General features: G+C 39.4%; 1 protein-coding gene across 3 annotated transcripts in view; it reads right to left on the bottom strand.

Annotated features, from left to right (window-relative positions):
* col11a1a (collagen, type XI, alpha 1a) overlaps positions 1 to 11,217 on the bottom strand; it is a 69,221-nt gene extending 58,004 nt beyond the window's left edge. For all 3 annotated transcript variants that reach the window (XM_004569519.5, XM_004569518.5, XM_004569520.5), the window contains exons 1-4: positions 10,822 to 11,217; positions 6,179 to 6,343; positions 5,628 to 5,841; positions 3,251 to 3,413 (exon numbers count right to left, since the gene is read on the bottom strand). In XM_004569519.5, coding sequence (XP_004569576.1) covers positions 3,251 to 3,413; positions 5,628 to 5,841; positions 6,179 to 6,343; positions 10,822 to 10,936 — 657 coding nt within the window. In that variant the 5' untranslated portion in view covers positions 10,937 to 11,217. The remainder of the gene's footprint in view (positions 1 to 3,250; positions 3,414 to 5,627; positions 5,842 to 6,178; positions 6,344 to 10,821) is intronic.
* Positions 11,218 to 26,276: the final 15,059 nt, after the last annotated feature.

Here is a 26,276-nt window from a genome sequence, read left to right as displayed (position 1 = left end):
CTTGTAGAAATCAGTTTGCTACTCTATACCTGCTTTATCCACCTTGTGAAGCATCCCATGCTACCAAAATAGTAAAGTTATGTAATGCCTTTGAAAAAAATCCACTTTCACAAAGGGCTTTGGCAAAGAAGTTAAAGCAAAATACAAGACTAAGAAACGGAGATGCACTGATCAACCAGCCAGGGACCACAATCAACTGATTTCCAAATTGTTCAAGGCGGTCTGTTTCAGGCATGCGCAACATCCACACGTGTGCACGCTCACAGCACTCACAGCCACATGCTAACATGTCGTTAGCATGGAAGCTCTTCACTGTGTGTGCAGACACAAAGTTTGCCAATGTAAACCGCATCTGTTGTCACAAAAACAAATACCATAACAAATGTAATCAGACACTTAAATCACCCTCACCCACACATCCAATGGATCTGTTAAAGAATCTAACAAGGGAAAAGTAACTAAAATTAAAGCTATGCTAATTTTAGTTAATCAGGATAAGCAGGGTCAAAGCAGTTACGAAGAACATTATTATAATTTTCAAATAAATTTACCAGTTATTACATTATTATCTGAAACATGTCTTTGTTTATTTCACGGATCGTTGTTAACATGTACTAGTTAAGTCAAGGAGTCGCTAATAAAAAGTTATGTTTGTTTTTTTTGGAAAAACTGCATCTGTCTTATACTTTATGTAGCACAAAGTGACAGAAATAAACCTGGAAAATAATCATATTTGTGATCTGCAAAGGGCAAATTCTGACATATATCTTTTTTTACATTCTACCTCATCCTAACCACAAGGCATCTTGGGATATAAATAAACATGGAAGAGGTCCACGCATAGTAAAATTGTTGGAATCGAGAGGTATATTGAAATAACATCTATTTTTTGAACCATTAGCATGCAGCAATGTCACCTTTTTCTGTGACAGTTAGCTATTTGTTTGTTTTTCTCTCTCAGTTAAAGTCCTACTTCAAGTTCTAAATACAGAGGCAAGTTATCACTGGCCAAATTTATCATCAGCATGTGTCCTTTGACATACTGTAGCCAAAGGCAACATACCTTTAAGTCTAACCACAGTCAGCTGTAATTAGACAGCCTCATACAACAATTACAACAATATGTGATTTATAATCCTAGTAAACACTAGAATGTGCAAGTAAGAAAAAGAACTCAAAAGGCAAAGTGATATATCTGTGCATTTATACATATATATATATGTGTGTGTATATGTGTGAGTGTTTTCACCAGGCATGAATAGACAGTCTCGTTTAACACAGTAGGGAGGCCTGAACCTAGGGAGGATACAGTGGGAGGAGGGGGTGGTGAGCATGGGTGAGTATGCAGGGAGGGGAGGAGATGAGCAACTAAGAAGGCCTGAAGGCTCAATGAAAGACTCCCATTCATCTAAGCCAGATCCCTTTGCCATGGTGGTCGCCTCAAACCTGAGGCAGGTACTGCATGAATAGACATTTATGAAAAATGCAGGTGAAGTTGGGAAAATAAATTCCAAAATTTGAGTAAAGAAACACATAACAGCAATGTGTGCTATCTAACCCTATAAATCGAACACTACTCATTTAACAGAGAAGTAAAACTTTTGGACAAACTGGCAATTTTGTATTTCTTACATTTCAAAACATTTTTTAAATTTTCTTATACATAGTTATATTTTTACCAGGTCAAATCTCATAAAACTCGAGCAATGACCAATTTTACAAAAAAAAAAAAAGATCAAAACATCAGGGGGAGGTCTGACATCATCTCTCATTATAAAAAAATTGGCATGAATGTAAAAGGTCGAGGTATTTCCTTCCCCTCTACTGTACATCCCAGCATGCAATGGGCACTGAGGATATCTGAAGAGCGCAAGGACAGAGAACAGACAGGAGACCTGTTCCAAAAACTACACAGAGAAGATCCTGTTAGGTGACTTATGGCTCATATTTTCAGCCCTTCCACTGCCAGCCTCTGACTAGACACACTGTTTGATACAAACACGGGCCTCAGTGCCCCCCCCCCCATAAATCTAATCAAAACTGACAGGATATGTGAAAGCAAATCTGCTTATAAACGTTTAAAAAAATAGTACAACAAATAGGAATAAGTCGGCCATCATAGATCATAAACTACAATCTGGTTTTGTCAGCTGATAAACATTTTTTAGATGTTTTTAGAAAGATTATTCACTTGAGATGAACAATCCTTTTTAAGGGGCTCTCACAAAAATAATCAGGATATACAACATAAAAAGCAAAATAATGCTTTATAAACGTAAACAGGATAAGCAAACATGTTCTCATAACATGAAGTGGTGTGACTGTTTGTGCTGTCTATGTCTTTGTGTCTGATTTGAGCTTTTAAAGGTCTTTAATGTTGGATTTATATATTAGACACTGATGTCTTTGTTTTATCTTTTCTCATCTTTGTGGAATATATTAAAATACATAAGTGAATCATCCACATAAATATATGCTTTAATATACACCTGCAATGGTTACTTTTTTAAATAAAAGTAAAAGTAGGCAGTAAATCTAGTCTGTACCACTTAGGCAAACCTCAGTCCAAAATAGTTCTCATGCAGCCACCCAGTGACCTTTATGTTTCACCATAAATATCATGACAATTCAGCCTCTGTTTGTCATTATTTACGTCTGCCTGACCCACTGCCACCATCAACCTCTGGATGACCTGCGCCTCAAAGCAGAACAAACATCACACTGAACGAACAAATGGTAACAAACCCAAACTCCCAGACAGTTACTCATACAGTCTGGGAGTTTGAAGCAGAACAAAGCAGATTTGTATTCGATTTATATTCAATATCCCTTAGTTATGGAAAATTCTTCTGTGGGAAGATCAAATAAAACAGCAAATGTTAAAGTTGCCACAAGGTAGCTTTACTGAAAATGAGAAGCGACAAAGCTCAAATGGTCTCAGATATCTCATATCTGATACGCATGTTGTCAGGATCACAAGGATCTGTGCCAGCGGGATTTAAACTATAACCTACTAAACAACGCACTTTCAAAACTGGGTAGACAGTAAATACTCTTTCAAATTAAACAAGGGAAAAATGCATTTAATACACACAGTAATGGATTAAACTTCTACTTTTTCAGTCACAGATGGCAGATGCATGGTTCCTAAACAATGTGCCAAAATACAAAGCAAATGTGTCAAAATGCAGATTAGAAAACTCAATCACAAACACTGTACATATGCAATCCACCACGTTGACAACCTTACCTGGAAACCCTCCTGATCCAGTATCCTGGTGCCGAACACAGTAATGCCATCGGTGCTGACGGAGGCATGGTCACTCCTGGGGAGGTTTTTGGTGACCTTGTTCTTACAGTCTACAATGATAGTGGCCACTTTGTTCTCCACACTGATGGCTACACGATGCCACCTAATCAAGGACACACACAAGGAGAAAAGCAATAAATGAAAAAAAGGAAACATCTATAAAGTTCAATAAGTTAACTGCTTGTTATTTAATCATTTTTGAAATGTTGTTGCATGTTGTTGCTGTGGGAATTCTCACATAATAAAAAGGCCTTGACACAGCAGATAGCTGCTAAAAAATATTATTATAGGTGTCAAGTACAAATTAGGATATCTAATTTAATTTAATTTAATCATAATCTAAAACAACATCAGCACTTTAACAGTATGTAGTCCACTTTGACTGCTTCACAACACAACTCAAGGAGAAAGAAATTCACAATACTCATTACAATACATGCTCCAGTGTTTATGGTATATTTTGATCGGCAACCGCCATCGATGCAATGGGTTAACTGGGGTCACACGTGAGTCTGACACCTTCCTTGCCTCTGCACCATTTGCGCTGCACTTGAGGGCTATTGCATACCAGGCAGCACTGGACCACATTCTTGCCCCCACACTTTGGCCCTGTTTAACACGGGATTACACTCATTAAACTCCAAACTTAATCCTCCTTCTGGGTTACTTAGCATGACAGACGTTGTGAACATTGTGGAAAGTGTGTGTCAAGATCCAGGAAGGCTTGCCTTGCCAGAGCAGGAGACAGACAGTCAAAACATTGTTCACAGGTGGAAGATGAGACCTGACAACATCTTAACTTAAGATAGCAATCAAAGACCTTTTTTTTAATCACAGATATAACTGTTTCTGATAATTCATTTATCTGCGTGGTCAATTGTGTTACCAAAAGTGAAAATGTGTCTTTGAATATCAGCTAAGTCATACAGACACATTCCAGGGCAGGAAATGGAGCTTGGAGAAAAATAAATGTGCAACACTCTCTGGGATAAGCACTACGGCACAAAGGACTATTTGTCACCTTATGTGGCAGAAAAGCAATCGTTGACTTCAGTCAGTTTTCTCAGACTTTAAGTGCATATTGATCGGAGGGGTAAGATTATATTTGAAATAGCATATTATTATATAAATCATATTTAAAAAGTGTAATTATGGCAAAACTAAGTTGCATCATATCTTATCCATTTTTCTAAATAAAAGAATGCTCCTTTTTACCTCATTAATAGCAGATCATTGTACCTCCCTATTCAGCCTGAGTGTCTGCTTGCTAGTACCAGTGAATCCATCCATGCATGCAGCTATAGCCACTGAAGACCTTGAGCTGGAAAGTCCTCCACCAAAAACAGTGCACTCTCTAACAAAGCAAGTAGCACATAATGGGCAAAACCGCCTACAAGACTAGCACAAAGCCGGCTCAGAGTATCTTTCATTTGCTGAAAAATGCTCACGAAGCAGCATTATTGCTGACTTTTCAAGGATTTGTCAAGCTTATTTCTATTATGATAACAGCATATATACTATAACTCATCTTAAGCCAATTTAGAGCACAAAAATATTGTGACTGGGTTCTGACTTCCTTCTAAAGTTCAGCATGTTCAGCAAGTGCAAAATCCTTTAATAACACTGGAAGAAACTGTAAAGCACAGCATCCTTTCTGATTATTTATCCCCAGCCTGTCCCTGCACATGGACTCTTGACAGTGACCTAAAAACTCCCACTGAGCATTTTGTGATTTTTGAACATGGGAGAAGATAATCAGGTTTATGCTAAATGTTAAGAGGCCTGTATTTCTGGTACTGCCCCTTGCCTCTGTCTCTAAAATAGCAGAGGCAGTGAGTTCATAGATGAGGTCAGGTTGTCCATAGCAGTCCTGCTGTGCCCCAATAATCCAGTGTCTGTCTCTGACCTGTCTCTATGCCCACAGACCCCTGATGAGATGGCTAATCCGGTGATGAGCACCTGCAGCGCAACAAGGGGAAGATCTGGGTTGTTTTCTCACTTTTATTAAAAAGAACAAGTCAGTGGGAATCAGAAAATATTTAGCTTTACATGGTCATTAAACTATTTTTAGGCTGATTAAAATAGCATTCAATGCATTATAGGAACGCATAGTCCAGCAAAACTGGCACCAATAAATAAATGCTGGATCACTTTGTTCAAAACTATTCAGTGCTGCAAAATGCCAAAGCACTGGCATGTTTCCTTTGCCCCATGTTGCATTTTAACACCCTTCACTCTCCACACCCATTCCCTCTGAGGTCCTGTGCATGTGTTCGAATACGTGACTACGTGAGTGAATGTTCGAGATCTGACGTACTTTCCGTCAGCAAGGTTAAGACCATCAAACAGGGGGTATTCCTCTGGGACTGGCTTGCCATTATGATCCTCATACAGGAAGATAGGTGAGCGTCCAACCTCCACGCCCAGCTGCTGGACTCCTTGCTCGTTGTAAATGGACAGCAAGAAGGACTGGATGCCAGATTTGGGACGCACTGTGGCTAGGATGGCGAAATCCTCAGGAAAAACACCACCTGCATGGTCAAAACAGAAAAGTTAATGTGACTGAGATGATCTAATAAATAAAATTTAATTTCGCCCAGCATCACTTTTCTTTTCAAAAGTAATAAATAACTACCAATAAATATTTTTAGTACGTTCTCAGTAAATACTCATTTTATCACAGTGAATTACAATAATAATAACACTATAATGATGCGACATTACTCGCTTTTAATTTTGGTAAAATATTAAGGCGCATGGAAATCTACACATATCTGCATGGTATGTTTTTCTCATGCTCACCTAATGTCGTGATAAAAGCAGTCACTAGCAGTTTGCACATAGCAGTCTAAGGTTAAAGGTACTTACCAGGGAATAGCTGTGTGGTGGGGGCACTGATCTGGACCTCCTTGGCAACTCTGTAAGCTGTATCTGGCGTCGATGCTCTTCGGTTTGCGCAAAATCCTGTTGTTTTTGTCACTCCTTTGGGGTAATTTTCAAATGCTAATACTTTTAGGACATCCACTGGCTCTGCTGTTTAAAAGGCAAAGAAAACATCAGGTTATTGCAGCAATTTCTGTGGGCAACATGAAGGTGCGCTTCCTTTTCATAACCACCTCATGAACGATTCAGGTTGGAAACATAAAACGCAGTCCATCAAGATAGTATGCTAAAGTGAAGGTGCATTCTCAACAAAGTCCAAAGATATTAAGGGAACAATGATGAGTGTTGGGGCTTTTAACATTTTTTTTTTATATAAATAAACATGTCATTGTGCTTGTAAATAAATGCAGGGCACTAACAGGACTTCTACCTAATGTTAAATTAAATTTTTATAAATTATGGCTTTTTATCAAAAATATGTGTGTTATGCTGGTTAAATGTGGAGTTCAGTTTCTTACAATAAATAGTTAAATTAGGAAATGTGGCCTTGCCCAGGCTCTACAATCTCATCTGACAGGAAATGTCTAAGCCAAGCATACCAATGAACAATGCACCAACAGAATTCGAGCTCTATAACACCTGGATAGGTTTACCTTGATAAGACTCTTCAATCTGATGTGCTTTACATAAAGGAGCCTATGTGGGTGCAAATGGACTCCCATGGGAAAGCATTGTAATTATGCCTTCTATTCAGACCACTGTCTCATCATAAAACATTAGGTTGGGAAAACATCAACTGCAACATATACCATATGTATATATACCAACATTGGCCATATAGGCCATTAGCAGCTGGAAGATTTTTTTTTCCTGCCCAAGGTCTGATAAAAATGTGAAATATTTGATGGATAAATTCAGCAAGCGTTATTTATAGACAAATGAGTTTAACTCCTGAATATGCTCAAATGACAGTTGCTCAGTTTACTCCATGAAGCAGACAGCGGTATCTGAATAAATCAGGCAATACAACTGCAGACTGCTGGATGTAATAACACTAATGTGTTTTTCTGGAGCGGAAGCATGCAAAGGTGCCTGAAAGCATCAGTAAGCCTCTTCTGATCGCTCTCAAGCCGCTGTTATGGTTGGCATGTTGAGGTCAAATAACTCTTGTATTTCTCTAACTTCTTGACACAAGAGGATGTTAAAAAAAAGTCACTGATGTCGATCTCAACACTTTCTGGTTAACATTCCAGCAATGGCAAGGAAAAGAAAAGAAAGAGCATGTTTCATTCATTCGGAGAAGCATGTGCTCTGGGAACAAGCTCCTGTCTTAACATCTACAACTGAATACTGAATGTGCCACTAGCAGCTCTCATACAGAAGGCTTGTATAAGATCATTAGATAGTCACAACAGGTCAAAATGCTAGCAGAGAGCTGATCTCCTTAAACTTGGTGCACTTTGAACTTTGAAATCTGAAGAAGTCACAAGGCCGTTCACAAACACCAACCGCTAATAGATCCCTCTAAGAAAAATCTGTGTTGGCTGATTAACTCACTCGCATTTCAACAAAACGCTCAAAGGAAGATAAGGCAAAGTATCTAAAAACATCTTAAATAAATGCGAAGTTGAGAGCATTATCAGCCGTGACTGTGGGAATACCCTCACTAAGGACAACATGGTCATTTTTGTAGCTTGTGAGGATGAAGCAACTACTTATTTTGGAGCGTGAACTGAGGAGCTTATTGTGAGTTCCCGCAGAGTCGCTTTCAGTTCAGACTCCAGGACTCATATGTTCCAGATGTGCCAATTTGGCCAGGCTACGACCCTCATACAGTGGTGCTGTGAAAACGTCAATACTGGCCAATCCATCAAGGTGGCCAAATGAGTGTGCACAGATTTTAAAAGAGTGCATCTGATGAGCTGGTGTGTTTGCCCTCAAGGCTAAGTAAATAGGCCACATAGCTGTGAGAAGAACTCAGGATGGACCTTCCTTAGTGTGGAGGAGGAACCAGTACCTGAGCTGCTAAATACTCTGTTGTTCCATCACTCCTTGCGTGGATGATAATGCAAACTATAGAGAAAGAGGAGAATGGGAGGAGCAATATAAAGCTTTGTTGCCATAAGACATCAAAATGGACAGATTTAATTTATTTGTCATGTTCACAAGTGTACATCATTGTAAACTGCATGTTCCAAAAGATATCATCATTCACATCTGAGGCCAAATACTCTCAACTCTAACTAAACTGTACATAACACTCCTATAATAAATCCCACACTCACTTTCTCATTTTCAGCATTTTTGTCTTTTAAGGTAAAGAAATGTAAAATTGGCTGGTAAATAGAAGAGGACCTTTTCACCTGCAGCTCCCTGAGACTCTAATAACATCTTCAGAGTGTCTCTCTCCCTCTCTCTCTCTTTCTATATATATAGCCCCTCTCCCCCACTCTCCCTCTCTGCTTCCTTTAACTTCCACCACGCTGCCGGCTAAAACAAGACGGCTTTATGCTGCTGTCATACCAAAGAAACTTCACTGAGACCAACCCAGTTTTCAAAGCATTTCCCCCCACTCCTCTTCCTTCACTTTACTTTTCCTCACACTATGCCTCCATATGGAAATATGGGTTTGTTTGCCCCATTGTGTTTAAATCTCTAAATGAACTGACAATAACAATAAATGTGTGACAGCTTCAGCAGACAAAGGTCCAGCAAGGAGCTGATTAGCTCTTGTTCACAGTTGGGCATTTTAAGGAGAAGACTCTGGAAATGCTAGCTTTGTCTGCTGGAATGCACATCTGAGCCTACGCCCCAGGGGCTGAGAAAACGTGTCTGTACACTGCTAGATGGAGAGGGCACCCTGCAGGAACAGCTCCTACTGCCATAAAGAGTGGCGAAGAAATTAGGACCATAGAGCACAAAGTCTGCAGGAGGATATTTAAATTGTATAAAAATGTCTCTAGTTGTTTAGTTATTAAACGGTACATTTTCAATTTAGACCATAAATTCAGTAATTTTCATCAAATTTAACAGGTTCTGTAGTACTTTAACACAACAAATGATACCAAAATGCTGTGTGAAGTAGATAAATGCACAACAACGTAATCATGAACCCCTGCATTTGCACAACATCAAGTGAAACAATTAAACTGCATTTATTTCTTGTTTTGCAGAACACGCTTTCAGTCTACCACTGAAAACCCACTAGACAAACTGCAGGTATTGGATAAATATCACTATGAAGTTCATGTTTATCTCCAACAGCCTTTTTTTAAACAAGGAGTCCTTACAGAGTTGTCGGCCAAGATGTGAGACCCATGTAATCCTGAACCATGTCACTTATGGCTGTAATGGTAGGCTAGGCCCATACGCAGGTCTGCTCTTTGAAGGCTCTTAAATCATAGGGAAGCTCAAAAAGGACCATCATCAAATAACTGCTCAATACTTAGAGAGGAAGCATTCCCACCACGGACACAACACAGCCTTGTCCTGCAGCTGACCAAACCTTTAAGTGCAAAGTTGGTGGGTGGCAAGGGGGAGGGGGGATGCACAGGCCAGTTTTTGGGCTTTGGTGTGGACCAGGGCAGTGTGGAGATAGGGTGAACCTGCATGACCACATTAGCACCCACACCGACAGTTGATTTGCACTCTGCTCTGACAGGTCGGAGATCCACTGAGACCTTTCATAAAAGCGGATTTCATGAAACGATTGCTGCTGTTCCGCAAACCACAACTTTCACGTCAAAATGTTTGTGCCCAAGAACCTTCAATTAAATATCTTTCCACACGTTCACACGTTAGAATTTCACCCACTGTATAATATGAGACTGGCAATCAGATCACGGCCAAAGTTAAACACCAATCCACTGTTGAATATATCTTCAGCCAGGCATGAAGTAAAGAACTGCATTCTGATATGAGTGGTGCAGTTAAACAGTTGTAAGAAACAAGTGAACAAAGTCCAGGGTCCGACAAATGTCCAGTGCCATCTGGCTGGAAAAGCCCACCCTGCTAACCGTGTTCCAATCCACCTAGGGGACCACAGTTCAAACAAAGAGGTTTCTTTTTGCCCAAGTGAATCTTACAAAAAAGAGAGAGAAAAAGCACCATGCTCTGTTTCCTGATCTTTATAAGTGCATACCAGCGGCTTAGGATGAATTTAATTAGGCCATGTGTTTCATATTTGCCGCAGACGCTTTTCATTCATGCGTAAAAGTAGCACGAGGTAAAATTTGCTTTAATTAACGGGATTTTGATCAACTAATACACGCATTTCAAGCGATTCCTCACGAGCACTACCTGCGCCGCCTGTCTCAAAGTATTTAACGGTTCTTCTCACAGTGGCAGTAACAGGGCACACCTTTGCGGTGCCTTTGGTTCGGCTTTCATCGGCTTCTAAATATGGGGCAGTCTCACCTTATTGTGACTCGTTTGTTTGTGAAACGGGAAAACACGTCTAATTGCGATGCGAGCATAACGCTGCCTTCTCCAGGTAAGTATGTTACACCCCCACCCCCCAATCTCCATCATCAGTTACCTAGGTTTGCCATCCAGTCGGCGTTCCGTACACCGTCCCCTTTTCGGCAATACAAAGTTTATTAGAGGCGTTTGGGACCTAGTAATCTTACCTGCTCTGACATTAGCAGCCTGTAGAACCAAGGTTATAGTGATGAATCCGGTTACAGTGGAATCCATAAGCCACCTTTTCGTTTTCCACCTTGTGGACCACCTTTGCATCTCCATGGTCGCGCGCCCACAAGTGTATAAAACTTCTGGGCGACTTAAGTGATTTTTACTGACGTCCCTTCCACAATCCCAAGTAATGATAGATACTGTCCTACAAAAAAGCCATATGTGACGAATTTAAGCCTCTTCTCTCAGCCACAACGAGGCCCTGATCCTCCTGTACCGTGCCCAGCCTTCACAGTGAAGGTAGTCGGGCTTTATCCAAAACGCAAAGAGTGCAATCGGTACACTTGGTGCGTCCACGGACAGGAGGGCTGGGCGAGCTCCACAAACCAGAGCAAGGATTACAGGGAAATGACAAGTGAACCAGCCCCCGATTAGCAAATCACGGGGCTGGAAATTCTCCTTCGGGTCCACCCATTGGCTTTGTTGTGCGCCCCCCGAAGTCTCTTCAGAGCGCTTTTCATGAAAGAAAACTCTGACACAGCTCATAATGACCTGGGAAAACTGTGCACGCAGGATGTTCGGTAACATTGATAATATCTACAATTCACCAGAGACTACATCATTTGTTATCCACAATGTTTTCTTATACACCATTCAAAAATAATAGTAGTGAATTATAATGCACCATTGAATCAAACAAAACACCAGACAGTGCTACAGAGTCACTGAGGATTCAATATTTTACATCACTACAAATACTAATCAACAGGATTTTCCGTGGACAGAAACATGAAAAAGGAAAAGAAAACCGATCCTGAAAGGTCCTGCGGGTGTGGAATGAAAGAAAACACTTGAATAAATTAGAGGAATGCAGATGTTTTGCTTTGGGGTATGAGAGATCAATAAATGTTTTGATGTTATGCCTCATAAACATCCAGACCAACTAGACCTACGGAATATTTTAGTCATACACTGACCTTCAACAAGCTAACAGAATATTATTTGTTTGTTTGTTTGTTTGTTTTTGGTCATGAAGGGTAATGTTCTCCTGATGTGTAGTTAAACTAAAAAAAGAAATAACAACAAAACCTGAAGATACATTTCATTTTATTTGCTAATGTTATCGCTTTTTTATACTTACACCATGCTCTTATTCAAAGCCAATAAACCTTATGTTGTGCTTTCTAGATCAGTGATTAGGTCATTTTGCTTTTAAAGTTTTTTTAAAGGAAAGAAAAAAAAGACAGAAAGACAGAGAGTTACTTCCTCAATTTCTTGGACCACAACACACTAAGGCAAGTTACCTTCTTTTGTTTTTTTTTTTCTTTTAAACAACTTTAACTTGTAATTGAATGAAGTTGAAGCATTCCAGGATTTAGGAGTCAGATCTGTATGTCTTTTGGCTCACTCCACTGATGGCAAGAGCTCTGATCAGCCTCTGTCTTTTCAGCCAGCTCATCCTCCCAGGCCAGCCCAGCCAGCTCCCAGCCAAATCGTATCAGATGCTAGTCCCAGTGCCCAGTGACCGAATCCATGGCTGGGAAGAATAGCTGTCTGGTCAGAGATGGTTTCATACTACATCTCATCCTAGCATGGTTCACAGAGCAGGGGCAGTCATTCAAGAAAAGTGGGCTCCAGTGACGTCCATGGGTTCTTTTGGAGGTCTGCTTAATCCTGAGTGTAATTTTATTTTTTGGTTCATAAGAAATTGTTCCAGTTAAAAATTTAAGACACATTTGGTGTCAATGTATCTAGCTTGTAGGATCTTAACTGTTTTTATTGTTATTTTCCTGATCAGATGTAAATCATGCACGTAACTTTGCTACATTGGTCTAATAAAACATCTGGTCAAATGAAATTTGCATGATTGGCAAGTCTTTCAGGGCAAAGAATCTTATTTTTGTGTGTATTTTCACTTATTTTTATTGCTTTAGAGTCAGAAGTGCACTTCAAAGGAGATAAAGTTGGGGTGAGTGAATCAGCTACAGTACAGTTCAAAGATGCCAGGGTGACAGCAGCAGCAGATGGTAGCCCCGGGGACATTGAGGCACACTTAAGGCTGGTTTGATTTCCTGTTGGACAATAAGTAAAGCAAATTCTCCCCTGTGTTTTAGAAATAGGGCGCAACCAAATAATTGTACTTAGTGATTATTTATGTTGTTATAAATATTAGATAGCTAAATACAAGTAGTGCCAGAAAGCTTTATGTGCCTAATCTGTTGGGTGTAATGTATGCAAAATGCATGTATAGTTAAAGTGACACATTAGAGGTGGACTTTAGAGTTGACATCCATTTAATGACGTTTTAACTGTTTCATGGTCCCTATTTATAAAATAAAAACTCTTTCAGTGTGATATATAGTCTGTCTCAGATATTCTCCCGTAATTACTGCCAGCGTGTGTATGTAGCTGTTATCAGCTGTGAATATTAGAACAATCAGCCTTTGTTCAAAATTATTACCATCTCCACTAATGAGATGGCCCTAAAACCAAAAGAACCAAAGCCAACTAACTGCTGCCAGAGAAGTGATGAATAATCTCTCTGGCTATCTGCTTTAGTCTCTTACTATTTCCACAGTAATGATTACTGATTCTGTTCAGCAACTTGTAAATAAGTGTTTATGTCTTACAGCCAAAATTAGTATATATTGCTGTATGAAGACTATAACTGCACAAGAGTTTGGGTAGTGCTCTGCTACAACTTTGGGGTTATGGTATTTACAGTTATACAATTCAATATTCATTATTACATGTATATCCAGAAACTGCTGAGAATGCTTTTATTAGTTATTATTTGGTCACAGTAGGAAAAGTGTAGGAGGAGTTAATACTGGTTTAGTTCAAGCATGCTGTGTTATGGCTCAGTCACAATAGAGTTATAATAGGTCGGTAACCTCCTTGCAGCTAGGAAGAATTGATGGTTGCTTGATGACTGCGCTGATTTTTCTTTGTATTTGTTAACCAGTTGCAAGTTATTGAGGTGAGCAGCTGATTGTCCAGCGGTTGAACGTGCAACCCTCTCAACCTTGCTTTCAGTTCCTAGGTGACTGCATGGTCGCCAAGGTCACCTGTAGGAAGGCAACCTCTAGTAATCACCCCGAGACTGGTAAGGCTTGCAAATATATTAACTTAAAAATGCAAACAGATTTCCAGCATGTTGCAACCAGTTTTGTCAGGTTGCAACAAAGAATGCAACACATCTGTGAATCGTCTCGCTGAAATTGGAGACTTAACTCAGCTGTTTGCAGTATACTGGTTTTATTCGTATGTAAAAGCAAGGTTCCCAAGTGCCTCTGTCATTATGCAGTTCAATCACCATGCTGCTGTGTCACTAAAGGTGGAGGAATTTCTGAATTTTGTCTCAGATCTATAAGGTTTTGTTTAATTTGAAATTTTGCAATTTTTGTTGATTTATCAAAGTTATTTATCAAAGTTATTCACTGTATTATTACAAACTGATGTGATGCATTTGCCAACTTGACCGCATTCAATTGCAAACTGATAGCAATTTATCACTATTTCGACACATTTGACCGAGTAACACATAAAGGGATTTATAATTTATTCATTCATGTGAGGAAAAAATCTATTTTATAACTAAGAGTGTTAAGAGACATAAAAGAAATTGTGTGTGTTGTTGATACAATGAAGGTCAGAATAAAAATCAGTCTGCATAAAAGCAAGCTTGTGTGTTAATGTGCTAAAGTGGCAAATATGCAAATCTATGTTAAGGATTGCAAATCATTTGCAACTATTTTGCCATTTGTCAAAACCTTAATTTAAACATATGGAACAGCAGTCAGTGATATTTCAAGCACAAAACACAGAACCCTTCTAACGCAAAATAGACCTGCAATAAAAATACTATATAAGCAGAAGTGTAAAAATTAGAGTTCTTTAACCTGCTTTGACTTTTACCTGACATGGTATTGAAACACAAGCACTTTTCACAGGCAAACTTGAGCCACCCTCCAGCCACTGTCTGTCACTGTTTACACACTGCACAGAGGCGAGTATAAAGAGCTCTTTCTCCACACTCACTCTAGTCCTCTGTCTAAAACAAGTAAGAAAAGGTTCCCTGACTTCAGTAATATTATTTTTGGCTGTTACTGTATTGCAAATGATATATATAGTACTGTGCAAAAGTCTTGAGCCAACAATCATTAGCTTCTATTTTCTAGGAAAAGGAAGGAAGTTTATTGAAACTTTTGCAAACATAAGGAAATACAGTATATAAAGCAAAAGTTGAAGTCTAATTTGCTTGAAAGTCAATATTTGGTGGTATCACAGCCTGAACTCTCTTACACAGCTTTCTTGTAATGTCTCTAAGTAGTCTTCAGGAATAGTTCTCCAGGCTTCTTGAAGGACATTCAAAGCTCTTCTTTGGAGGTTTCTGCCTTTTCTGCGCTTTGTCGAGATGATTCCACACTGCTACCATCATTTTTAAGGTCTGTACTGTGTTTTTCTATCCAGTTGAGCTTTTACCACATTGGCAGTGTGTTTGGGGTCATTGTTATGCTGAAAAATTGAACTGTTGACAATTAGATGTTTCAAGCTGATATTGGATGATGAAAAACTGACTCATCACTTTCAACCCTCAACACCAATGGCTGAAAAGGAACTTCAAACCATGATGGAGCCTTCAGTGTGTTTAACTTAGGGCTTTAGACAGTCACTGTTGGTCCTCCCTCTTGTACATACAACATGAAAAAATGTTACATTTGGATTCATAGCTTCATAAGACCTGTTGAAACTGATTTTCAGTCCAGTTGTTGTATAATTTGGCTTTTTTGTCCCTGCAACCCTTTCACAGCGACCTTTTCTGATTAGGCTTCAGTGAACAGTAGATCAACAGAAGGGGCGTATGTACCTCTGAGGTCGTGTGTCAGGTGTTTTTTTTGTCTTTTTCTTAAGGGTGGGCTGTTCAGATACCGTTCATATGTTAGTATAGATAGTTTGTTTTCAGAATAAATCCAAGCTTTGCCAAGTTTTGGCTAATAGCAGTCTGGGAATCATCTTATTGGTTAAAAAATGCCATCTTGTGCCAATCAAACTATATTATGTTTGGCATTTTACATGATTTTACAACAGGCTGCTAGTAACAAAGTCTCTTGAAACACAATCTAAAATGACTTCTTTGCTAAATTTTCTGTTATGTGCCTAAAGACACAATATTGGTTTGTCTCACCAGTTAGGTGCCTTTTTATGGTTGAATGATTCATGGGTCAGTGTTAATTGGCTTAAAAAAACATTCCTCTGAAAATGATCAGGCCAATATCCAAAGAAAACTCTGAGGGACCTTTAGAAAGCTTGGAGAACTATTCCTCAAGACCACTTTGAAAAAAGAACAAGAACATATGGTTCCTTCGAAGCAAAAATGAAGAAATGATAGACGACTCAAGACTTTTGCACAGTAAATATAAAGATATGTATCTTTCTATTTATATAAACATATGTATCTTTTACGACTTTCTCTCTCTCTCGCTCTCACACACACACAAATAATTAACAAAAAATCTGGCTAAAGGATATTCTTGGGCACAAGAGAACTATTTATATGGGGTTTGTGTTGCTTATTAAATTTAACATTCTGTTTTAAGCAGGCCTGAGATAAAAACTCCTCCAAACATGCCTCTATTGTTTATATGGATAAAAAACACAAATCTGTGTCAACTATTTTGGGCCAAGAGAAAAAGAAATGAACTGCAGTCAGTCTGGCCTGGTCTACAGGTGTTCTTAATGGGAAGCAACTCAATGCTACAGCACATAAGAGAAAGAAAGCAGCAATTTTGCAGCCAGACATGCAACAAGCCATTTATGTGTCTCAGAAAGTCAGGAATGTCTTTCCGTCTGAGCACGCTGTAGCTAAGAGGCATCTAAAATGATGGCTTCGGTTGATAAAAGTATAATTTCAAGGGTGCTGTGATATTCACAACTCAGATGGCTTAATAATTACTATTTTATGTATGCTATATGAGCCACAGGTAATAACAGCTCAGATCCAGATCTCGGGTAAGTTTGTCTCACAAGACAGAGCGGAAATGTAGTCAGCATTTCTAGTGTGCTAGCCCTGTGATTTAAGAATACTGTTCTACTTTTTGCTCATAAAGCGCAGAGAGCCATAGTAAGAAAAAAAAAAAAAGAAAGAAAATCATTTTCAAATTTCAGCCGTACCATAAAACATACCAGAGCACATCAGAATAACTTCATTTAATATATTGATGGACAGTTTGAACAGTTTCCTTCACTGAAAAGAAGCGCTACATTCAGCCAATCAAAAGAGAGCTGCACATTTTTCCACCAACTGATCAGGGCGCTTCCAAAGTGAGCCCTCAGGACAATGGAGGATTAGAAGAGTTGCACAAACGTGGCGTGTAAAAGTCTGTGGAAAAACATACTGCACATCATTCTTCTTACAGGTGTTAAGGTGAAGATCATGACACTAGGAGCAAGGTGTGCTGTGACACTAACGCGAAACAGTTGAATAAAGAAGAACATTTTACAAAGGATTGAAGCAAACTTGGACTGACTGGAGTATGAGTGAAGAAAGCAGGTGAACACTGTGGCTGAATCACAAGATAGCAACTCTACTGTGAAGTAATGGAGGATGGCCCACAACTAGCTAGCGTTTTTTGTGTTTGTAAGCAACAAACATTTTTATAGGTCAGTGAGGAAGCCACCATCTATCACTATGTAATAATATGTGAAGACCGGAGTGAGTTAACTGAACAGTAGTAATAATCCTGTAATAATGAAGTTATAAGAAGCTCATCAAGTGCCTTAGCTGCACACATGTCACCAATACAAAGCAGAGGTTTCTTAGCAGGCATCAACTAAAATATTCTTCCTCGTGTTTCCGGGTTTGCTCTGTGGGCAGCTGGAGTCAGGCTTCATTCATAGAGCTCCTTTTCATGCACTATGTCTCTCTCCTCCCACCCTGTAACTGAGCGCACCCACAGGGGTGGCACTGAAAATACTGCAGCCTCTAAATGGAAGCCCATGAGGAAGACTGGCTGAGTGATGAATTGTAGGAGGTAAACTATAGTTTGCTATTCATGTTACAAAATGACAGGGTGTGTGCATTACCATACGCATTTGATGTGGTGGAGTTTGGATGCAGTGTTTGATCCAAGTCTGTCTGCAACCACCATATGATTGTAAAAGAGTTTATGAGCATTAGCGTTTGTTTTATCAGCTTCTTTCACATATAAACATGACCACCCCACTTATGCTAATACACAGTTTGCGTACATGGTTATCCATTTCCTAAAAGTTCCGAAGAACTTCTTAAGAATTCACCCCAAACTAAAAAGACCCAAATATTGAGTTTATACAAGTTCACTTGTACCCATACTGTCAAGAGATTTAAAATGATGGGTTGGGCTACTTACAATCACAGATGTTTATACAGGCAAATGTTCAGTATACTCATTTAATTTTTGGGTGGTACAAAACACTGTAACCATACTCTCTTTAATTTGATACATGCACATTAAGAGAGACTTTCCCTTACTTACATTAAATGGACTCATTTTTTTGATACGTTCTACAGACATGTATTGGGCCACCTACACATTACACCTACAGCATGATGTCACGTTCTTTATCCCCTCCACCCATTGCCAGCTTTAATGGCTTACGTTTGTCAGCCAAGGATTTCTACAAGATTTTTTAAAGTGTCTGTGGATTTTTTTTTTCTTCATTTTTTGTTGTTGTTTTTGCCCATTCAGAAGAGTGTTTGTTAGGTCAGACACCGATGTTGGATGTTTGCAATCTCCATTCCGGTCCATCACAATGGTGCTCGATGGGGTTAAGGTCAGGGTTTAAAGCAAGCCAGTCAGCTTCTATGCCAAACATATTCAGTCATGTCTACTAAACTTGGTTCTTGCAGGGGTAAGAGTTCTGTGGCCTTATGATGTCTCTCTCTCTTTCTTTTTACACACACACACACACACACACACACACACACACACACACACACACACACACACACACACACACACACGTACGTATGACTTTGCCGGTTTCAATTGAAACAATTCCAGTGTTTTTAGTTCACCATTTATGAGGCTTCAACAGGGAAAAAAAGACAGATCTGAATGTTTGAAATTGTTTTGGAAAAATTCTGTAATGAATAGATGAAAAATAATCAAAGGAGCAATTCAGTCGGTTTATTATTTTGTTACATACGAAGAGCAAAAAAAGTTAAACGAGTAAATAAAGAAACAAGACAGAGGAGAGAAAACCCCAACGATCCCCTCTGAGCAAGACTTGGGGACAGTGGGGAGGAAAAAGTGCCTTTAAACAGAAACCTCCAGCAGAACCAGGCTCAGGAGGGGGCAGTCAACTGCCAGGACTGGTTGGGGGTGAGATGTCTTTCCTTTGGAACAAGTGCAAGCGCTTTTTCCTTCTTTTTCAGACACTTTTTTCTCCAGAATGAGGATTTTCAACTCATCGATTGTTTCAGCATTTTGCTTCTCGAGTTTCTGGTATCTTTGCTTCACTTCTAACGCTGCTTGTGTTTCTTCAAGCTTTTCTTTCAGTTCTTTCGATTTTGCCTCGTGTCCTTCGTTTTGCAACTGCTCATTTCTTCTTTGGACTTCTTGAAGCGTACGCTGCAGGTCTTCATTCATTTTCTCTTGCTGTTGCTTTTGTGCCTGCATTTCTGTGTTTTCACGCTTCAAGTCATTGTAGTTCAACAACATCACCTTAATGTGCTGTGAGTTGTTTCTTGCTATTCCACTGATCCTATGCTGCATCTCTGAGGATCGTTTTTCCAGTCTTTCCTTTTCTCCTTCAAGTTCATTTGTTTTGCCCTTCATTTTATCACAGAATTGTTGCAGTTGCAGGTTTTTCCTCTTAAAGTCCTGCAGAATACGTTTTTCTTCTTCCTGTCTTTCCTTCTGTTGCTCTTTTTCTCGAAGAAGCTCTTCATTGTTGCGCAGTGTTTGACCAAGTCTGGCTTTCAGCACTCTGTTTTCTTCCTCCATGCCTTTGAATTAACGCTCCATTTCTCTCTGCTTTATGTCCTTTTCTTCCTTCTGTTGGAGGATTTCTTTATTTTTTTTCCAGCGCTTCATAGAGCTTTCCTCTGAGCATCTGATTGTTTTGCTCCATGTCTTGGAGATCCCATTGGATCACCTCAATAGTAGCGTTTCTGTCTTGAAGCACTCTTTTTCTTGTTTTCTTTTTATGTCTGGCTGGCATTGTTGTTTTTCTTCCAGCTCTTTATTTTGTGCTTCCATTCGTCTGCACTTCTCCTCTAGTTGATTAATTTTGTTCTGTAGGTCGTAGTTTTCCTTCCTACTTTTTTGTAATGCCCTTTGAATGATTAATTTGCTGGCCACGCCAGGAAGGAGAGACGGCGTAATCTTTTCTTCTTTGTTGGCGTTTTTGTGGATACATGTTGGAGTCTGTACACAGGTTTCCAAATGTATCTCTGGTCAAACGTTTGAAGGCTACGAGCACAACTGCTGTGAACAAACTGACTAAAAATTGCTGATTCCTACTCTCCTTTCTGCATGCAAAGGGTCTAAGATCCTTCATGATGTCTTTGTGACATCATCAGTCTGTAAGCCAATGAGATTGTCACATAACATTTTGGAATGGGAATATTTTTTTTAAACTGTCAAAATGAACTTAAAGAAAACACGAGTAACTCAGTTATTTAGCTAAGCCCAAAGATGTTCTGGAAAATGTTCAACAGTGATCAACCAAAAATAACCAAGCTGATGACTGACTCACTCTGCCCATTTTAGAGGCAAGGCAAGGCAAGGCAAATTTATTTGTATAGCACAATTCAACAACAAGGTGATTCAAAGTGCTTTACAGAGACATTAGAAACAAAAACAAATAAAAAGCATGATTTAAAATTGATTAAAACAAGCAAACAAACAAACTAACTAAACACACACATTTCACACCTGTTCGCGCGATCTGAACCCTTATCGTAAGGGGAGCTACCAGTCCTTCTGTGGACGAGCTACTTTCTATTTTAAATTCCCTGAATTTAAAATACTCTCTAGACCCAGTCTAGACCCAGTTGGGGAGCTACCCAGAGCTCTAAACCCACTTAACAAACAAACAAACAAACAAAACAGTATATAAAATCAAAACAGATAAAATCAGAACAGTAGATAAAATCAGTAGTTAGTGTAAGTTTTGAAATTTAAGCTTAAAAGTGTGGATTTGGTGCTTTATTCAAATGCAGCTGAGAACAGGTGAGTCTTCAACCTGGATTTAAATAAACTGAGTGTTTCAGCTGATCTGAGGCTTTCTGGGAGTTTGTTCCAGATATAAGGAGCATAAAAGCTGAATGCAGCTTCTCCGTGTCTGGTTCTGACTCTGGGAACTGATAAAAGACCGGATCCAGATGACCTGAGGGATCTGGAAGGTTCATACTGGGTCAGGAGGTCACTGATGTATTTTGGTCCTAAACCATTCAGAGCTTTATAGACCAGCATCAGAACTTTAAAGTCTATCCTCTGACGGACAGGCAGCCAGTGTAAAGACCTCAGAGCTGGACTGATGTGGTCCACTTTTTTGGTCTTAGTGAGGACTCGAGCAGCAGAGTTCTGAATGAGCTGTAGTTGTCTGACTGATTTTTTAGGTAGACCTGTAAAGATGCTGTTACAGTAATCAAGCCTACTAAAGATGAATGCATGGACTAGTTTTTCCAGGTCCTGTTGAGACATCAGATCTTTTATCCTTGATATATTCTTGAGGTGATAGTAAGCTGACTTTGTTATTGCCTTAATGTGTTTTTCTAAGTTTAGGTCTGCATCCATCACTACACCCAAATTTCTCGCCTGGTTTGTGGTTTTTAGATGTATAGATTGAAGTTCTCTGGTGACCTGTAATCGTTTTTCTTTGGCGCCAAAGACTATTACTTCAGTTTTGTTTTTGTTTAGTTGGAGAAAATTGTGGCACAACCAGTCATTAATTTCCTCAATGCATTTACCAAGAGCCTGTACAGGGCCTCGGTCTCCTGGTGACATTGTGATATATATTTGTGTGTCATCTGCATAGCTATGATAGTTTATTTTGTTGTTCTTTATAATCTGTGCCAGTGGGAGCATGTAAATGTTAAACAGAGGGGGTCCCAAGATGGAACCTTGGGGAACTCCACATGTGATACTTGTCTGCTCGGATGTGAAGTTACCTATTGATACAAAGTATTTCCTGTTTTCTAAGTATGTTTTGAACCAGTTTAGTACAGTTCCTGAAAGACCTGCCCAGTTCTCCAGTCGTTTGAGTAATATGTTGTGGTCAACTGTATCAAATGCTGCACTGAGATCCAGTAAAACTAAGACTGACATTTTTCCACCGTCTGTATTCAGACATATGTCATTAAACACTTTGGTCAGAGCAGTTTCAGTGCTGTGGTTCTGTCTAAAACCTGACTGGAAGGCATCGTAGCAGTTATTCTGTTTTAAGAAGTAACTGAGCTGTTGAGAAACTGCTTTTTCAATGATCTTACTTAAAAATGGGAGATTTGAGGATAAAAAAATGACATTTTAACTGCACACTACTTGCTCATTGTTCCTTGGCAGTGTTCATCCTGTTCCTCCTTGCACAAAGGAGATACAAGTCCTCCGGATTGCTTAAGGGTCTTCTACAGCCTGTCTTCTGGAATCTCCATCGTACTCTTGAGACTGTGCTGTTAGTCACAGCAAACCCTCTGGCAATGGTATGTATTGATGTGCCATTCTGGAAGAGCTGGAATATCTGTGCAACGTCTTTAGGGTCCAGGTATCAACTCATTCTGCCAGTAGACACTGACATTAGCCAAATGAAACTAGGCGAAAAACATTGAGAAAAGATGACAAGGGACAAAATGTCAGAGGCCTCCAACTGTTAAACCATTCCTGTTTTGGGGGGTTGTCTCATTGTTGGCCCTCTAGTGCACCTGTTGTTATTTCATTAACACCAAAGCAGCAGAAAGTGATCAAAACCCCTCTGCTAGTTAACTGACCACATAATTATCCCACTACTAACTCACTCGATGCTACATTCCAAATAAAAAGTCTTTTTTCCGTACGTTGCAGTTGCCATGTAGCGAGTTACACAGGCAGCTGGAAAATCCTACGACTCCTTTCAGGCATCAACATTTCAATGCAGTGATAACACCAAGAGTAAAGTAAGTGTGAGCATTCACTGTATTTCACTGTGATGGATGACATGTCAAGCAGCTTGCACGTTTCTGCAAGCTGGTGCTCATACCACTCAGTCATGACTTGTGACCAGCTGCTGCTGAAAACACAGGAATCACAGCAAATTCAAAGCACACTTTAGAAAAAGTCTTAAACTAAAATAAATACAATAAAACACAAATGCCGACAAATGCTTTAAATAATAAATAAAGACATTACTTAGTATATGCATGAACAGTATTTGGACTGTGCATTGAATGTTTACTTTTTCATTTTGGCATGAATTTGAAAAAAAAAATATGAATGTAAAAACATTTTTTTACAAAGTAACTATTGACTACATCATAGCTCAGAGGGTGAATGAGTGTCCATGAGTTGAATTTGTCATCCTGGCAATCAATTGTGATTTTGGCCAGCAAACTTATTAGCTCATTGTCAGGAACTGAATGAAAAAGGGTTGGATGGAAATGTTAGGTATCATGCTGCTTTTATGTTTAGTTGCCCTGTTTTGTTTAGCCTTTAACCCCTCTGAGAGTTTGATGAAGAAGTCCCAAAATCAAAACAAGTCATCAAATCCTGAACCCCAACCAGAGCTGTCTGTTTTGTACGTTCTTTTACCCTGTTGGGTCTGTGCAAGTTATCCAACACAGGGCCCCAAGGTAAGCTTGGAGTAAACTTCAACTGCACTTCAGTGTTCAGGTATGCTGCAAAAAGTATGTCAGAAAAATCTGATTTATATAAATGTATTCTTCTTGGTTATTTTAGCGTGAACTGCCTAGCTTTGGAGGTATCCACTGTGGACATATGTGTAACTGGGTCATAAATTACATATTGTTATAATTAAACAAAATGTGACCCCAAACCATTCCTTTTAAACCTGACTTTTAGGACCTCCAAGCGTGTAGTTGTGTTCATTATCAGTTAGAGCCCCTCCTCATTCTTCTTCTTCTTCTTTGGTGCAACCCTATAAATACAGGGTACCCCTTTGGCCTCTCCCCTTTTCTACACTTCCCCTGTGGGAGAGGTTGGTGTAATTTCTTTTCCAACACTGTAAAACACACATACTGTATATTTAGCAACCCTGAAATTTCTGGTTGTGTTTTTAGTTCAATTTTATCATCATTATGCCTGTCTTTCCTAGATCCTGTAAATGTGTAGTACGTATGTGCCGCGTCTGTGTTATAGGCACAGTTAACGCTAGCATGAATAGATAATTCTGGCTAGCTTGGAAGTTGTGGTGGGTTGAGCTAATCCTCTTCCCTACTGTTTGTATTTGGTTGTAGAAGCTGGAGCGGGCAAGTTAATTACTTGGAGGTCTTTCTTTCTTTTACCTTTCATTGTCAGTTATGTCTGATTTCGTGTTGGTGTCCTTTTTTAAACTTATATCAAATGTTCCATGCAAGTTCGTACTTTATGTTAAATGTAAAAATAAATGCAGCCCTTTTCTACAATTCCCCTGTGGGAGAGGAGCTGGAGCGGGCAAGTTAATTACTTGGAGGTCTTTCTTTCTTTTACCTTTCATTGTCAGACATAACGCAGGAACACACCGGTTACATATGCATTCTCTTGAGTGTAACTGAGGTAAAATATTGAGCCAATATAAGTTACTCATGTTAGTTTGCTAGCCAGATTTAATTAGCATAAGCTCAGTGGCTGCTCAGTTTCAATGCTGATCCTGGACCATCATTTTTTATCACATGTGAAGAAGGTGCTGGAGAGACTAGCCTTGACTAGTCCTGAGACCACAGTTGAAAAACACCTTTCAACACTCTATAGTTTGCATACAGACCAAATCTGAGAGTGGATGACCATCAACCTGCTGCAAAGAGCTTCTTTCCATCTATAAAGTGACAGGTGAATGGTGAGAATGGCTTTCTTTGATTTCACAAATGCATTTAACATGATCCAGCAGCAACTGAGAGCTAAACACATCCACTATCTCGTGGATCACTGACTGCCTGACAGACAGGATGTATAAGTGGAAGTAGGAAGTGCTCTGCCTGATTTTGTGATGTGCAGTAAAGAAGCAGGGAGAGCTCAATTCCTGTTCACCTGGAACACCTTAAACTTTGAGCACAAGTCCGGATCATGCTATCTTTAGAAATACTCAGATGATTCTGCAGTGGTTGGATGCATTAATGATGGGCAGGAGGAGGAGTATGAGCACAAGTGGATGATTTTGTGACATTTATTTTATTTATTTTCTTTAGAAAGAGGGGCAATACATATTAATGAACATCTTAACAAATGTAAATATGCCAGATTATAGCCTTGGGCTAATTTCCACCTGCAGACCCTCTGGCAGGTTGGTGTTAAACACAAGTTAGTAAAAACATGCAGAGACACTATTTACAGATCATGTGACAAGGACAAAAACAGTGATCACATTATACTAAAAACACTAAGTGATCTGAAAGAAATCCTCTGTGAATAAGAACAAAGAGATGATTAATTTCAGAGGGAAGAGAATAACCACACAGTCTGTGTTAATCCTGAGACAGGATATGGATGGATGGGGTGCCTGGGCACTGATAGCAGGCTGAAAGAGGAGGAGCGGGTCCTTCAGTGTGTGCCGCAAAATGATTAAGATTTTCTAGTATTCAGTTGTTATGAGGGAAGTGTACTTTGCTGTGGTCTGCTGGGGGAGCAGCATCAGATGGACTGAATAAATGATCAGAAAGGCTGACCCTGTGATTGGTGGCAAACTGGACACTTCTGAAGCTGTGATTGAGAGGAGGTCACTGACAAGCTGTTAGTTTATGGAGAATCCTGACCAGCTGTTGCACCACTTACTGAACAGGCAGCAGTCTGAAACAGCCTGATTCAGCTCTGCTGAGGACGCATAAAAGAAATCTTTCGCTCATTCTGTCACCCTTTACAGTACACTATATCTCTCTGGCAGAGAATGATCATTATTATTATCTCTTATTTATATCTAAGATTTTATGTAAACTAATAAGTAATGTAAGGTTGATGAGTCATCACAGGATATTTAAAAGATTATCATTTACAGGATTTTTTTCCGAGTTGACTGACACTCTTTTTACTGTGCCCACTCCAACCTCTGTTTTACATGTGCTATATAAATAAATTGGATTTGGATTTCAACAGCTATGAGTTGGAGAATTCCAGCCTGACAAGAGAGTTAGTGGAGACTAGCAGGCACGACATGTAAAGAGGTGGGAATCTTTCTCCATCCTTCCCACATTACGGCTGTCCTTAAATAGCCCTGTGACTTTAACTGCATGGGAAATCTCTTCCATATCACTTCAGTACTGTTATGGATTGTGAATCCCAGC

Source organism: Maylandia zebra, linkage group LG9 (genome assembly GCF_041146795.1).
Source record: "Maylandia zebra isolate NMK-2024a linkage group LG9, Mzebra_GT3a, whole genome shotgun sequence".
In the NCBI taxonomy this organism is placed as follows: domain Eukaryota; kingdom Metazoa; phylum Chordata; class Actinopteri; order Cichliformes; family Cichlidae; genus Maylandia; species Maylandia zebra.
Note: the sequence above shows the minus strand (reverse complement) of the source record. Positions and strands in the feature narration are given on the sequence as shown.